The sequence below is a fragment of the Pecten maximus genome, chromosome 14 (assembly GCF_902652985.1).
Source record: "Pecten maximus chromosome 14, xPecMax1.1, whole genome shotgun sequence".
NCBI lineage: Eukaryota > Metazoa > Mollusca > Bivalvia > Pectinida > Pectinidae > Pecten > Pecten maximus.
The window spans coordinates 17,571,046-17,583,092 of NC_047028.1; the positions used below are offsets into that span (position 1 = coordinate 17,571,046).

The window sequence follows — 12,047 nt, forward strand, 5'->3', positions numbered from 1 at the left end:
ATATCACTGTTGTTTGTCACTGTGATCATGGTCATTGTGATGTTTGTCACTGTGTTCGAGGTCATTGTAATGTTTGTCACTATGGTCAAGGTCATAGTGACAAGTATTTTAATCAGAAAGCATATGTACACTGTTTAAAAGAACATCTGGAATGAATATATGATATTTTACTTTAAAAGATAGTAGAAACTTTACAGATGTATCCTTTGTTATGCTTTTTACAGTGGTCTAAATTGTCATGTAATTGTATTTATCCTGTAATAAGCTCAGGGGCCATCCTATATTCTAACTCAACTCATGGGTATGGGTGTATGACTAGGCAGTGAAATTATATCTGTTGGCTTTCTACAAAACTGCAATTAACAGGGGGGCTTATTACTATGCATAGGCTTATTACCAGGTATGGACTTATTACCAGGCATGGACTTATTACCAGGCATGGACTTATTACCAGGCATGGGCTTTTTCCTCAATAAATATGGTACATGAAACACAAAATCACATCAAAACAAAACCAATTTTGCTATCAACTGCCCAAAATATGTTTATTTTTTAGATATCTTGATGAAATGCGGTAGACCGATGTGTAAACTGGAAGTCTGGACAGAAATCAAGCTAATAGATAATTAACTATTATCCTTAATTAATCATAAAATAGTGAGCTGTGTGATTAGGTATTTGACTTTCAACTGCCGTTTTACCTCTGGATTTAGTTTTTTGTAACCTTATGACCTCTGACCTTTGCAGATCCTGACCTCCACTGAAGCGGGATCACTGTCACAGCGTGGGTCCATGACAGTGTTTAACATTGTCAGCACAACTTCCTCCACCAGTTCAGCATGACTAAGGATCTGTTACCATGACAAGAAACGTAACCATCCACATCGGGGATCAAGTTCCACTTAACTGAGTTCATCACGAGAAAGTCATTCCCACTGAACATTTTGATGGATGGTGGTACATTAATGAGATGAATTTGAAGAGCTGGGAACGACTCCTAAATACTGGATATCTGTTAAATAAAGGCGGTGAACTACTTACGTAAACTTATTTAAATGCCAGCTTGTACCTGTGTGGTTAAAAAAAAATGATTAAAACAAGATGATGAAGGTTTTGCATTCTTGGTGCAGACACAAATTTTATTTTGGAACAATTGTAAAGTTTGTGATGTCAGAACAGGGAAAAAGATATTTCCACTGACGGCCAATGAAAAGACACTCTTTAATCATGTTTGAATAAGGAACAAAGAATTAGAAAATAGAATAATAGAATGAAATAGAAAAGTTGGGCCAGCCAATCAAATTGTAGCTTACTAACAGAACTAACCAATCAGATGTATGAATACAGTACACTAGAGTACAGGTGTGGTTGTCATGGTAACAGGATTTGAAAACATTTTAAAGCTAATTAGATGTTGTAATCAGTATGTGACTGGCTTTGATGTTTGCAAATATTGTTGGCTTGAACTGTTGTGGCAGGTGTTGAGTATGTGTTTATGTATGCATGAGTGGACCTATAGATGTAATTGTCATAAAGAATATATTTGTATGTTGCTTTTGTCTACAATAAAGAAAGGAGTGAATTCAATGGTGTAACTGATCCCAGATTAAACTACCTGCATTTTTTTTAAAAAACTTCTGATTAATCTTTCTTTTCTTTTTTTTTCTTTTTTTTTTCTCCGCTGTACACTTATTTCCTGTGTTCGAAATTTACTGCTGAACTACAATTTTTGTAATGATCCACTTTTTGTAAGCACATTTTTTGTTGGACCAATTGGTTGAAAAATGACATCTTGTATTTTGAACCCTTCACTGATTTTCTCTTGGATGGTTGTAAGAGACGTCTCTAAAAATTAGAAAATGTAAAATTTTTGTGTTCCATTTTTTCTGCACTTGTTAAAACAGATCAACTTGGAATATTTTGATTTTGTGCACAGTCCAATTTCTGTCCTCCAGATTTTTCCAGTATTTCCCCGGGATATGTGTCATTTTTTCTGATACCTCCCTACTGGCCACTGACAGCTGATAATCAAAATGTCTTTGGAACTAGTTTTAAAATTTAAATTGTGTTTGTTATAAGTTGCTGCACATGTATTTAATGCAATCTGTTTTTGATCAGTATACCATGTCAGACTTTTACCTCAACCTTTGAATTACTCAATCAATGTGATAGCACAATTTTCTCCATAATTCTATCTCTTATTACTTAGATGTAGTTGCCTCCTCTAGCTGTTCTGATGCTGTAGCACCAGTTACATACAGAATGGAACAGATTTACTTTCCATTAGACTGACCAGACTGTTCCTTTTTATTTCAAACAGTTTTATCGATCTGCAGAAATATGTATAAAAGAATATGCTTTATAGTTTTGTACATACAAGAGTTGTCTACCCTTTTTGTAGTTAGAGTAACAGTGCACTTTTCAATAATTGATAAAAGAAAAGAAAAATCCAATTTTTTGAGAAAATTCAGTAATGTGAAATATTGTTTGTTTTGCACAGTAACATTCTCATTAATGAGTAAAAAATGTTTTTGTTGGTAAAATCATTGTATGACTTAATCATCATATATGGATGCTCATTAAATTTCCATGTAAAACCTTAGATCTTAATGACAGAACAATATTACCTATACTTGTATGCTGTTATATTGTATGGTGCTGTTTTTGTAGTTATAATACTGTCAAGTAAATCCATATGAAAGCTCCCCCAACACTCTATCCAGGAGCTCCTGGTCTCTCTGAACAGGTCAGCTTTCCATCACTCTGTCCAGTAGCTCCCAGTCACTCGATCCTGGAGCTCAAGGGGCTATATCAGAGCTGTACAGTCATCCACCACAAAGACTCATTTGCTCCCCACCACAGATTTACTCAATATTGTTATCTGTCGTTATTCCCAGTTACCAGGTCTCTGTTCCATCAGATTTCACTTGTGATTAACATCAAGTTTTATTTGTCAGGGGGAAGTGTGACATCATCAGATATTGTGATGGAAGTAGACCACTTCAGACCTCCCTGGTCTAACGAGAAATGTTCCCATTCGTAGTGACAGATCTTTACAGCTATTTTAGTCTTGTATTGTGAAAATAAACATTCAGAATTTACAGAAAATCTGCCATAATATTGATATGCATACTGTAAACTGACCTATTGTCTGTCAGTTTGTATGTGGTATACCTGTTGGGTGTGTACCTGACTGAATCCCCTTACGTCTGTACCTGACTGAATCCCCTTACGTCTGTACCTGACTGAACCCCCTTACATCTGTACCTGACTGAATCCCCTTACCTCTGTACCTGACTGAATCCCCTTACGTCTGTACCTGACTGAATCCCCTTACGTCTGTACCTGACTGAATCCCCTTACCTCTGTACCTGACTGAATCCCCTTACATCTCTACCTGACTGAATCCCCTTACCTCTGTTCCTGACTGAATCCCCTTACCTCTGTACCTGACTGAATCCCCTTACATCTGTACCTGACTGAATCCCCTTACCTCTGTACCTGACTGAATCCCCTTACCTCTGTACCTGACTGAATCCCCTTACCTCTGTACCAGACTGAATCCCCTTACCTCTGTACCTGACTGAATCCCCTTACATCTCTACCTGACTGAATCCCCTTACCTCTGTTCCTGACTGAATCCCCTTACCTCTGTACCTGACTGAATCCCCTTACATCTCTACCTGACTGAATCCCCTTACCTCTGTACCTGACTGAATCCCCTTACCTCTGTTCCTGACTGAATCCCCTTACCTCTGTACCTGACTGAATCCCCTTACGTCTGTACCTGACTGAATCCCCTTACCTCTGTACCTGACTGAACCCCCTTACCTCTGTACCTGACTGAATCCCCTTACCTCTGTACCTGACTGAATCCCCTTATGTCTGTACCTGACTGAATCCCCTTACGTCCGTACCTGACTGAATCCCCTTACCTCTGTACCTGACTGAATTCCCTTACCTTGCTTTTACTAGAAATACTTCTATGTTGGACGTTTTCTGTGTTTGAATGAAGCAGTTGATAGAAACAAATTGTCTTCCATGTTCATTACTAAATATCTCTCAGGCCCTGAATCTGTATTACAGAGCATCACACAGGCCCTGAATCTGTATTACAAAGCATCACATGTACACATGCCTTGTATTACAGATTATCATAGATGCCATATATATTTTACACTACATCATTTAGGCCCTGAATCTGTATTTCAGAACAGCAAACAGGCTATAGATACAGAATCTGTATCACATTTAGCCTCTCACAGGCCCTGATTATGTATCATTTAAGAGCATCACATACAGGCCCTGAATATGTATTTCAGAGTATCAAACTCTAGGTTCTTCAACCAACCGTGGTTTATGCTTTCTGGAAAACGACCAACCTTTTTTAGCCCATATTCCTTGGTATGATCTGTGATTTTAAAGAATTTGGTTCTTCAGAACGGTCATTTACTATTGCAATGGTTTGTTCCTCGGAACAGGCATTGACAATATATAACAATGGTTTGTCCCTCAGAATGGTTGGTGACAATATATAACAATGGTTTGTCCCTCAGAATGGTTGGTGACAATATATAACAGTGGTTTGTCCCTCAGAATGGTTGGTGACAATATATAACAGTGGTTTGTCCCTCAGAATGGTTGGTGACAATATACAAATGTATAACAATGGTTTGTCCCTCAGAACAGTTGGTGACAATATATGACAATGGTTTGTCCCTCAGAACAGTCGGTGACAATAGATAACAATGGTTTGTCCCTCAGAACAGTCGGTGACAATATATAACAATGGTTTGTCCCTCAGAATGGTTGGTGATAATAGATAACAATGGTTTGTCCCTCAGAACAGTCGGTGACAATATATAACAATGGTTTGTCCCTCAGAATGGTTGGTGACAATATATAACAGTGGTTTGTCCCTCAGAATGGTTGGTGACAATATATAACAATGGTTTGTCCCTCAGAATGGTTGGTGACAATATATAACAGTGGTTTGTCCCTCAGAATGGTTGGTGACAATATATAACAATGGTTTGTCCCTCAGAACAGTCGGTGACAATAGACATGTATAACAATGGTTTGTCCCTCAGAATGGTTGGGTTGATGACAATATATAACAATGGTTTGTCCCTCAGAATGGTTGGTGACAATATATAACAGTGGTTTGTCCCTCAGAATGGTTGGTGACAATATATAACAATGGTTTGTCCCTCAGAACAGTCGGTGACAATAGACATGTATAACAATGGTTTGTCCCTCAGAATGGTTGGTGACAATATACATGTATAACAAAAGTTTGTCCCTCAGAATGGTTGGTGACAATATATAACAATGGTTTGTCTCTCAGAACAATCGGTGACAATATACAATGTACATGTATGACAACGGTTTGTCCCTCAGAGCAGTAGGTGACAATATATATCAATGGTTAGTCCCTCAGAATGGTTGGGTTGATGACAATATATAACAATGGTTTGTCCCTCAGAATGGTTGGGTTGATGACAATATATAACAATAGAATATAAACAATGGTTGTATTGTAGGTGATGCTATAGCCTTTTGTATTTGATGTGCCTTTTATCAGTAAAACAAACTTTGTAGCTTGAAATCATAAGTCAGATTATAAAATTGATAAATCAATCATTTACCCTTTTTGTACATATACCATGTGTTTCTCAATAGGTCCAATGTTGTCTGCAATCTCAAAAATCTAATATTCTTTTGCTTGTATAACTTGACAGTCCAATATCTATTTACTAGGTGATCACAATTTGTGATTTTCTGGGTTTTTTAAACCCTGGCTGATATTATACATGGCAAATACATATTGTGAATTTATTACTAATGTGAAAATTAACTATTCGTAAAAGTTGATATTACTGCATGGTTCTAGCCTGGATGAGCTTTTGTCATGACGACTGATATTTTCTTTAATGTTTATGTAAGTCATCATGACAACTTCTGACAGATTATAGAGGATTGCCAATGCAGGTTGATTTAACCGAGAATTAAGTAGTTTTTGGGTCATAAGCTTAAAAAGCTGTTGTGTTTTGGGCAAAAAAACAGATAGAAATGATGATTACTTTAACAGAGACACATATTTGATGATGCTGGTTTAGGGTGATACAATTTAACAGACACATTTGATGATGCTGGTTTAGGGTGATACAATTTTAAATGTTCAGCTGATACTGTATTCCGGTGAAGAAATTGTGTTATGTAGGTTCTAGATCTATATCTTTATCGTTTTATACTATTTACGTTTATGCAAACTAATATCTTACACTGAAATTGGTGTCATATAAATACTTGTGATTTTAAATAAGTTGTACATTATTTCTTTTTCCTCTCCATAAGGTTGAGCTTTTTTAAAACTGTGATTACTAATACTTAAATGTCATATACATGATGGTGGAATATTGTCTAATATAACTTATACAAACCTGACATATAAAGACAACTTCTTACTATCAATTTGTCTCTATCTCCTTACTTTACAAAATATACCTAGCTTGATATACTTTTTCAAATTTTGCAAAATTGTTGTAATTCAAGACAAAATTAATGTAATTCAGAATGATTACCAGAAGCTAAAAGTGAAAACCATGTTAGAAATATTGTTAATTCCAATATTTTCTCAAAATAGATTTTTGGAAAATTCCTAATACATAATTGATTGATATAAGATTGTGTCACGCCCATGAGGCCAGTTTTGCTTCTCAGCTGAAAGACTGTAAGGCCATAATATCGGATGTAAAGCCTTTTAAATAGATAAATAAATATATAAGTAAATAATAGATAAATAAATAAACCATGTCAGGTTGTTATTTTCTCAGATTAAGCTTTAGAATCCTAGAAAGGGCATGTATACAAGGTTACAAGATATGACTTTGATATTTTATAAAGATTTAATGGGATATTTCAAAAAATATTTCACCACCATAAATCTTTGTTTAAAGTATAAAAATGTAACATTATAAGAGTAAAATATAATCAGATCTGGAAATGATATTCAAGAAATAATATTATGTAATATGGATATTCATGAGCATGGTTTGTTGTATGAATATTCATATTTAGTAACTATGTTGAGTGATATGAAACTTAATGATTTAATGAATGTGAACACAAATTTTGCCGATGGAAAAAGTATGTAGAATCAGTTATATTTAGATCCATTTCAAAGATTCCTTGAATCTATATGTGGAATGAATTTTCATCCTAACCAGGGTTAAAGGTTAAATGATAGGTCATATGTAAATCTGAAAGTCAAAAGAATCTATCAAATGCTTATCAATAACAACAAGTAAGAGTATATATAATACAAATGTATGAACATCTATAAGGTCAAAGGTCGAATCATATGAAAAGGTTAGAAGAAAGCTACATGTAGACCTTGTCCCCTGGAAAAGGTCACGAGAGAAAGTCATACTAATACATATACATTAGGTAATATTGATCATGAATATTCAGTGAGTTTTTTCATTTTCAATATTAGTATGCGAAAAGAACAAATAATAGATTCAAATACATTGTAACTGGAACACAGTTGCCATGAAAACAAGTGTTCAGGATATTTTTGATTTATAAACATTTGTGTTTATGTAGATCAGAAAGGTCAAATATTAATATTTTCAAAATTCAAGAGGTCATTGTTCATACATATTCATAATGGTAAGATACCAGTTGAAGAATTTCAAGAGTTCAGGCTTCATGTATCCATCATGCTTCATGTATCTCTCTCATTAGAATATTCTAATATCTTGCAATATCAGTCTAACAGGCAATATGTTAATTAGTCTGTATTCATATCATTTAAATATTTAAATAATTGTGTGAACTTGTGTAGTAAAATGGATATTTTTTAAGGTTATAGAAGTGTCAGTTCCTAAAAGGTAGAAACTTGTTGTTTAATTATAGTGGTTGGTGTGACAGTTTAACAATTTGGATTGAAACACGGTTTTACTTATATTATTGATAGATTGTGTGATTATTATGGTTTGTTACATGTATTAAATTATTACGTTGTGTATATTTACGTTAATTATCTTGAGCTGTATAGATTGAAGAGTTTTTATATATTTGCCATGTATGGTTGTACTTGACCATACCTGGTGTTATCGAGTCGGTATGACGACCGACTGACTTCTGGTGCATATCTGTCCTATTGTATCTTCACCATCTTTATCATTACTCTATATTATACAATATATTTGTCTCCGCTTCCATTGGCCACATCTTTATGACATTGCATTAGGTTAGGGAGAAATATGGGGTCGGGGTTAAGGGAAGTCGAGATTGAGGAAAACATTTTATAGTAGGAAACAAAAAAGTTACAGGGTACATCTCCAAAACATCAGCGAATTATGTATCAATATACCAAATCAAATTTGAGTTAAGGATATCTACTATACATTTGCCTGCGATCATTGTTAAGGGTATATGCTACATTATAGCTTTGATTTGCATCAAGTTATCTCCCTTATTTTCAAAACAAAATTGTGGTAGTTTCAAAATCTTTCTCAGGAAAATAGTTTTTTTTCATTATCAAGGGGCCAGTACAAATTTATTCCCAGGACAAATTAATAGAGATAAATTTTTGATAGACGATTTACTGTAGCAAATGGTCAAAGTATATCAAGAAATATATGAAATAGATTTAAAAAGAAGATTTTGTACTCCGTAAGCCTGATGCATTGTCTTAAAGACATATCTTTGTGATAAGTATATTATGCATTAATAATAAATAAAATATGAAGTAATCTTTGTAGATGTTTGTAGTATATGTAGAGATATTGCTTTACCATTACAGTATTATGACTACTGTATAACATGTTCGTGTGTACTTTCTTTCGTGGTTTGGAGATTTCAAACTATTTTGTGGGTACAAACTTTCGTTGTCAACCCATGCAAAAATAGACAACAATGGCATGGCTGATCACCAAAGACGTGTATTTCATCAGTACATGTACTACAACATGGTTTGTTCAGTAATTCCATAAAAAATACGGGACTGGAAATTTTTTTACTAGTTTAACCATATTTTTATTGTCAAGAGACAAAGGGATTGGGTACTGGAGATTACATTGACCTAAGTTTAATGTTACTTAGTTTAATTATTGCGCGAAATAAGTTGATATGGTAATCAATATCAAATTTGAAACAGATAAAAAAATCAATATCAAATTTGAAACAGATAAAAAAATCAATATCAAATTTGAAACAGATAAAAAAATCCCTCGATAAATCTTGAACATAAATCAAATAATGCAATAGGAGTTATCTCCCTTACAACAGAAGTTTACAGGGTCCTGTCCAGATGTTCAAGGCTTACATTATCTGTGTTTCCTAATTAAACCAAGTGTGGTTAGTTAGGAAAGGGAGCTGGATATTTCTTTATCTCCTAACCAAGTATGGTTAATTTGGAAAGGGAGTTGGATATTTCTGTATCTCCTAACCAAGTATGGTTAATTTGGAAAGGGAGTTGGATATTTCTGTATCTCCTAACCAAGTATGGTTAATTTGGAAAAGGAGCTGGATATTTCTGTATCTTTTAACCAAGTATGGTTAATTTGGAAAGGGAGTTGGATATTTCTGTATCTCCTAACCAAGTATGGTTAATTTGGAAAGGGAGTTGGATATTTCTGTATCTCCTAACCAAGTATGGTTAATTTGGAAAGGGAGCTGGATATTTCTGTATCTTTTAACCAAGTACTGTATGGTTAATTTGGAAAGGGAGCTGGATATTTCTGTATCTCCTAACCAAGTGTGGTTAGTTAGGAAAGGGAGCTGGATATTTCTGTATCTCCTAACCAAGTGTGGTTAGCTGGGAAAGGGAGCTGGATATTTCTATATCTTTTAACCAAGTATGGTTAGTTAGGAAAGGGAGCTGGATATTTCTGTATCTCCTAACCAAGTATGGTTAGTTAGGAAAGGGGGCTGGATATTTCTGTATCTTTTAACCAAGTATGGTTAGTTAGGAAAGGGAGCTGGATATTTCTATATCTCCTAACCAAGTATGGTTAATTTGGAAAGGGAGTTGGATATTTCTGTATCTCCTAACCAAGTATGGTTAATTTGGAAAGGGAGTTGGATATTTCTGTATCTCCTAACCAAGTATGGTTAATTTGGAAAGGGAGCTGGATATTTCTGTATCTTTTAACCAAGTACTGTATGGTTAATTTGGAAAGGGAGCTGGATATTTCTGTATCTCCTAACCAAGTATGGTTAATTTGGAAAGGGAGCTGGATATTTCTGTATCTTTTAACCAAGTACTGTATGGTTAATTTGGAAAGGGAGCTGGATATTTCTGTATCTCCTAACCAAGTGTGGTTAGTTAGGAAAGGGAGCTGGATATTTCTGTATCTCCTAACCAAGTGTGGTTAGCTGGGAAAGGGAGCTGGATATTTCTATATCTTTTAACCAAGTATGGTTAGTTAGGAAAGGGAGCTGGATATTTCTGTATCTCCTAACCAAGTATGGTTAGTTAGGAAAGGGGGCTGGATATTTCTGTATCTTTTAACCAAGTATGGTTAGTTAGGAAAGGGAGCTGGATATTTCTATATCTCCTAACCAAGTATGGTTAATTTGGAAAGGGAGTTGGATATTTCTGTATCTCCTAACCAAGTATGGTTAATTTGGAAAGGGAGTTGGATATTTCTGTATCTTTTAACCAAGTACTGTATGGTTAATTTGGAAAGGGAGCTGGATATTTCTGTATCTCCTAACCAAGTGTGGTTAGCTGGGAAAGGGAGCTGGATATTTCTGTATCTTTTAACCAAGTATGGTTAGTTAGGAAAGGGAGCTGGATATTTCTGTATCTCCTAACCAAGTGTGGTTAGTTAAGAAAGGTAGTTGGATATTTCTATATCTCCTAACCAAGTATGGTTAGTATGGTTAGTTAGGAAAGGGAGCTGGATATTTCTGTATCTCCTAACCAAGTATTGTTAGTAAGGAAAGGGAGCTGGATATTTCTGTATCTCCTAACCAAGTATTGTTAGTAAGGAAAGGGAGCTGGATATTTCTGTATCTCCTAACCAAGTGTGGTTAGTTAGAAAAGGGAGCTGGATATTTCTGTATCTCCTAACCAAGTATTGTTAGTAAGGAAAGGGAGCTGGATATTTCTGTATCTCCTAACCAAGTGTGGTTAGTTAGGAAAGGGAGCTGGATATTTCTGTATCTCCTAACCAAGTATGGTTAGCTGGGAAAGGGAGCCGGATATTTCTATATCTCCTAACCAAGTGTGGTTAGCTGGGAAAGGGAGCCGGATATTTCTACATCTCCTAACCAAGTGTGGTTAGTTAGGAAAGGGAGCTGGATATTTCTGTATCTCCTAACCAAGTGTGGTTAGTTAAGAAAGGGAGCTGGATATTTCTGTATCTCCTAACCAAGTGTGGTTAGCTGGGAAAGGGAGCTGGATATTTCTATATCTCCTAACCAAGTATGGTTAGTTAGGAAAGGGAGCTGGATATTTCTATATCTCCTAACCAAGTATGGTTTGTTAGGAAAGGGAGCTGGATATTTCTATATCTCCTAACCAAGTGTGGTTAGTTAGGAAAGGGAGCTGGATATTTCTATATCTCCTAACCAAGTGTGGTTAGTTAGGAAAGGGGGCTGGATATTTCTGTATCTCCTAACTAAGTATTGTTAGTAAGGAAAGGGAGCCGGATATTTCTATATCTCCTAACCAAGTATGGTTAGCTAGGAAAGGGAGCTGGATATTTCTATATCTCCTAACCAAGTGTGGTTAGTTAGGAAAGGGAGCTGGATATTTCTATATCTCCTAACCAAGTGTGGTTAGTTAGAAAAGGGAGCTGGATATTTCTGTATCTCCTAACCAAGTATTGTTAGTAAGGAAAGGGAGCCGGATATTTCTATATCTCCTAACCAAGTATGGTTAGCTAGGAAAGGGAGCTGGATATTTCTATATCTCCTAACCAAGTGTGGTTAGCTGGGAAAGGGAGCTGGATATTTCTGTATCTCCTAACCAAGTGTGGTTAGCTGGGAAAGGGAGCTGGATATTTCTATATCTCCTAACCAAGTGTGGT

The 12,047-nt window shown here is 35.4% G+C and overlaps 1 protein-coding gene across 5 annotated transcripts in view; it reads left to right on the plus strand.

Moving 5' to 3' along the window:
* Positions 1-8,766, plus strand: part of LOC117342759 (dedicator of cytokinesis protein 9-like) — a 135,972-nt gene extending 127,206 nt beyond the window's left edge. For all 5 annotated transcript variants that reach the window (XM_033904998.1, XM_033904997.1, XM_033904999.1 and 2 more), the window contains one exon: positions 748-8,766. In XM_033904998.1, the coding sequence (XP_033760889.1) occupies positions 748-843 (96 nt within the window). In that variant the 3' untranslated portion in view covers positions 844-8,766. The remainder of the gene's footprint in view (positions 1-747) is intronic.
* The last annotated feature ends 3,281 nt before the right edge of the window (positions 8,767-12,047 follow it).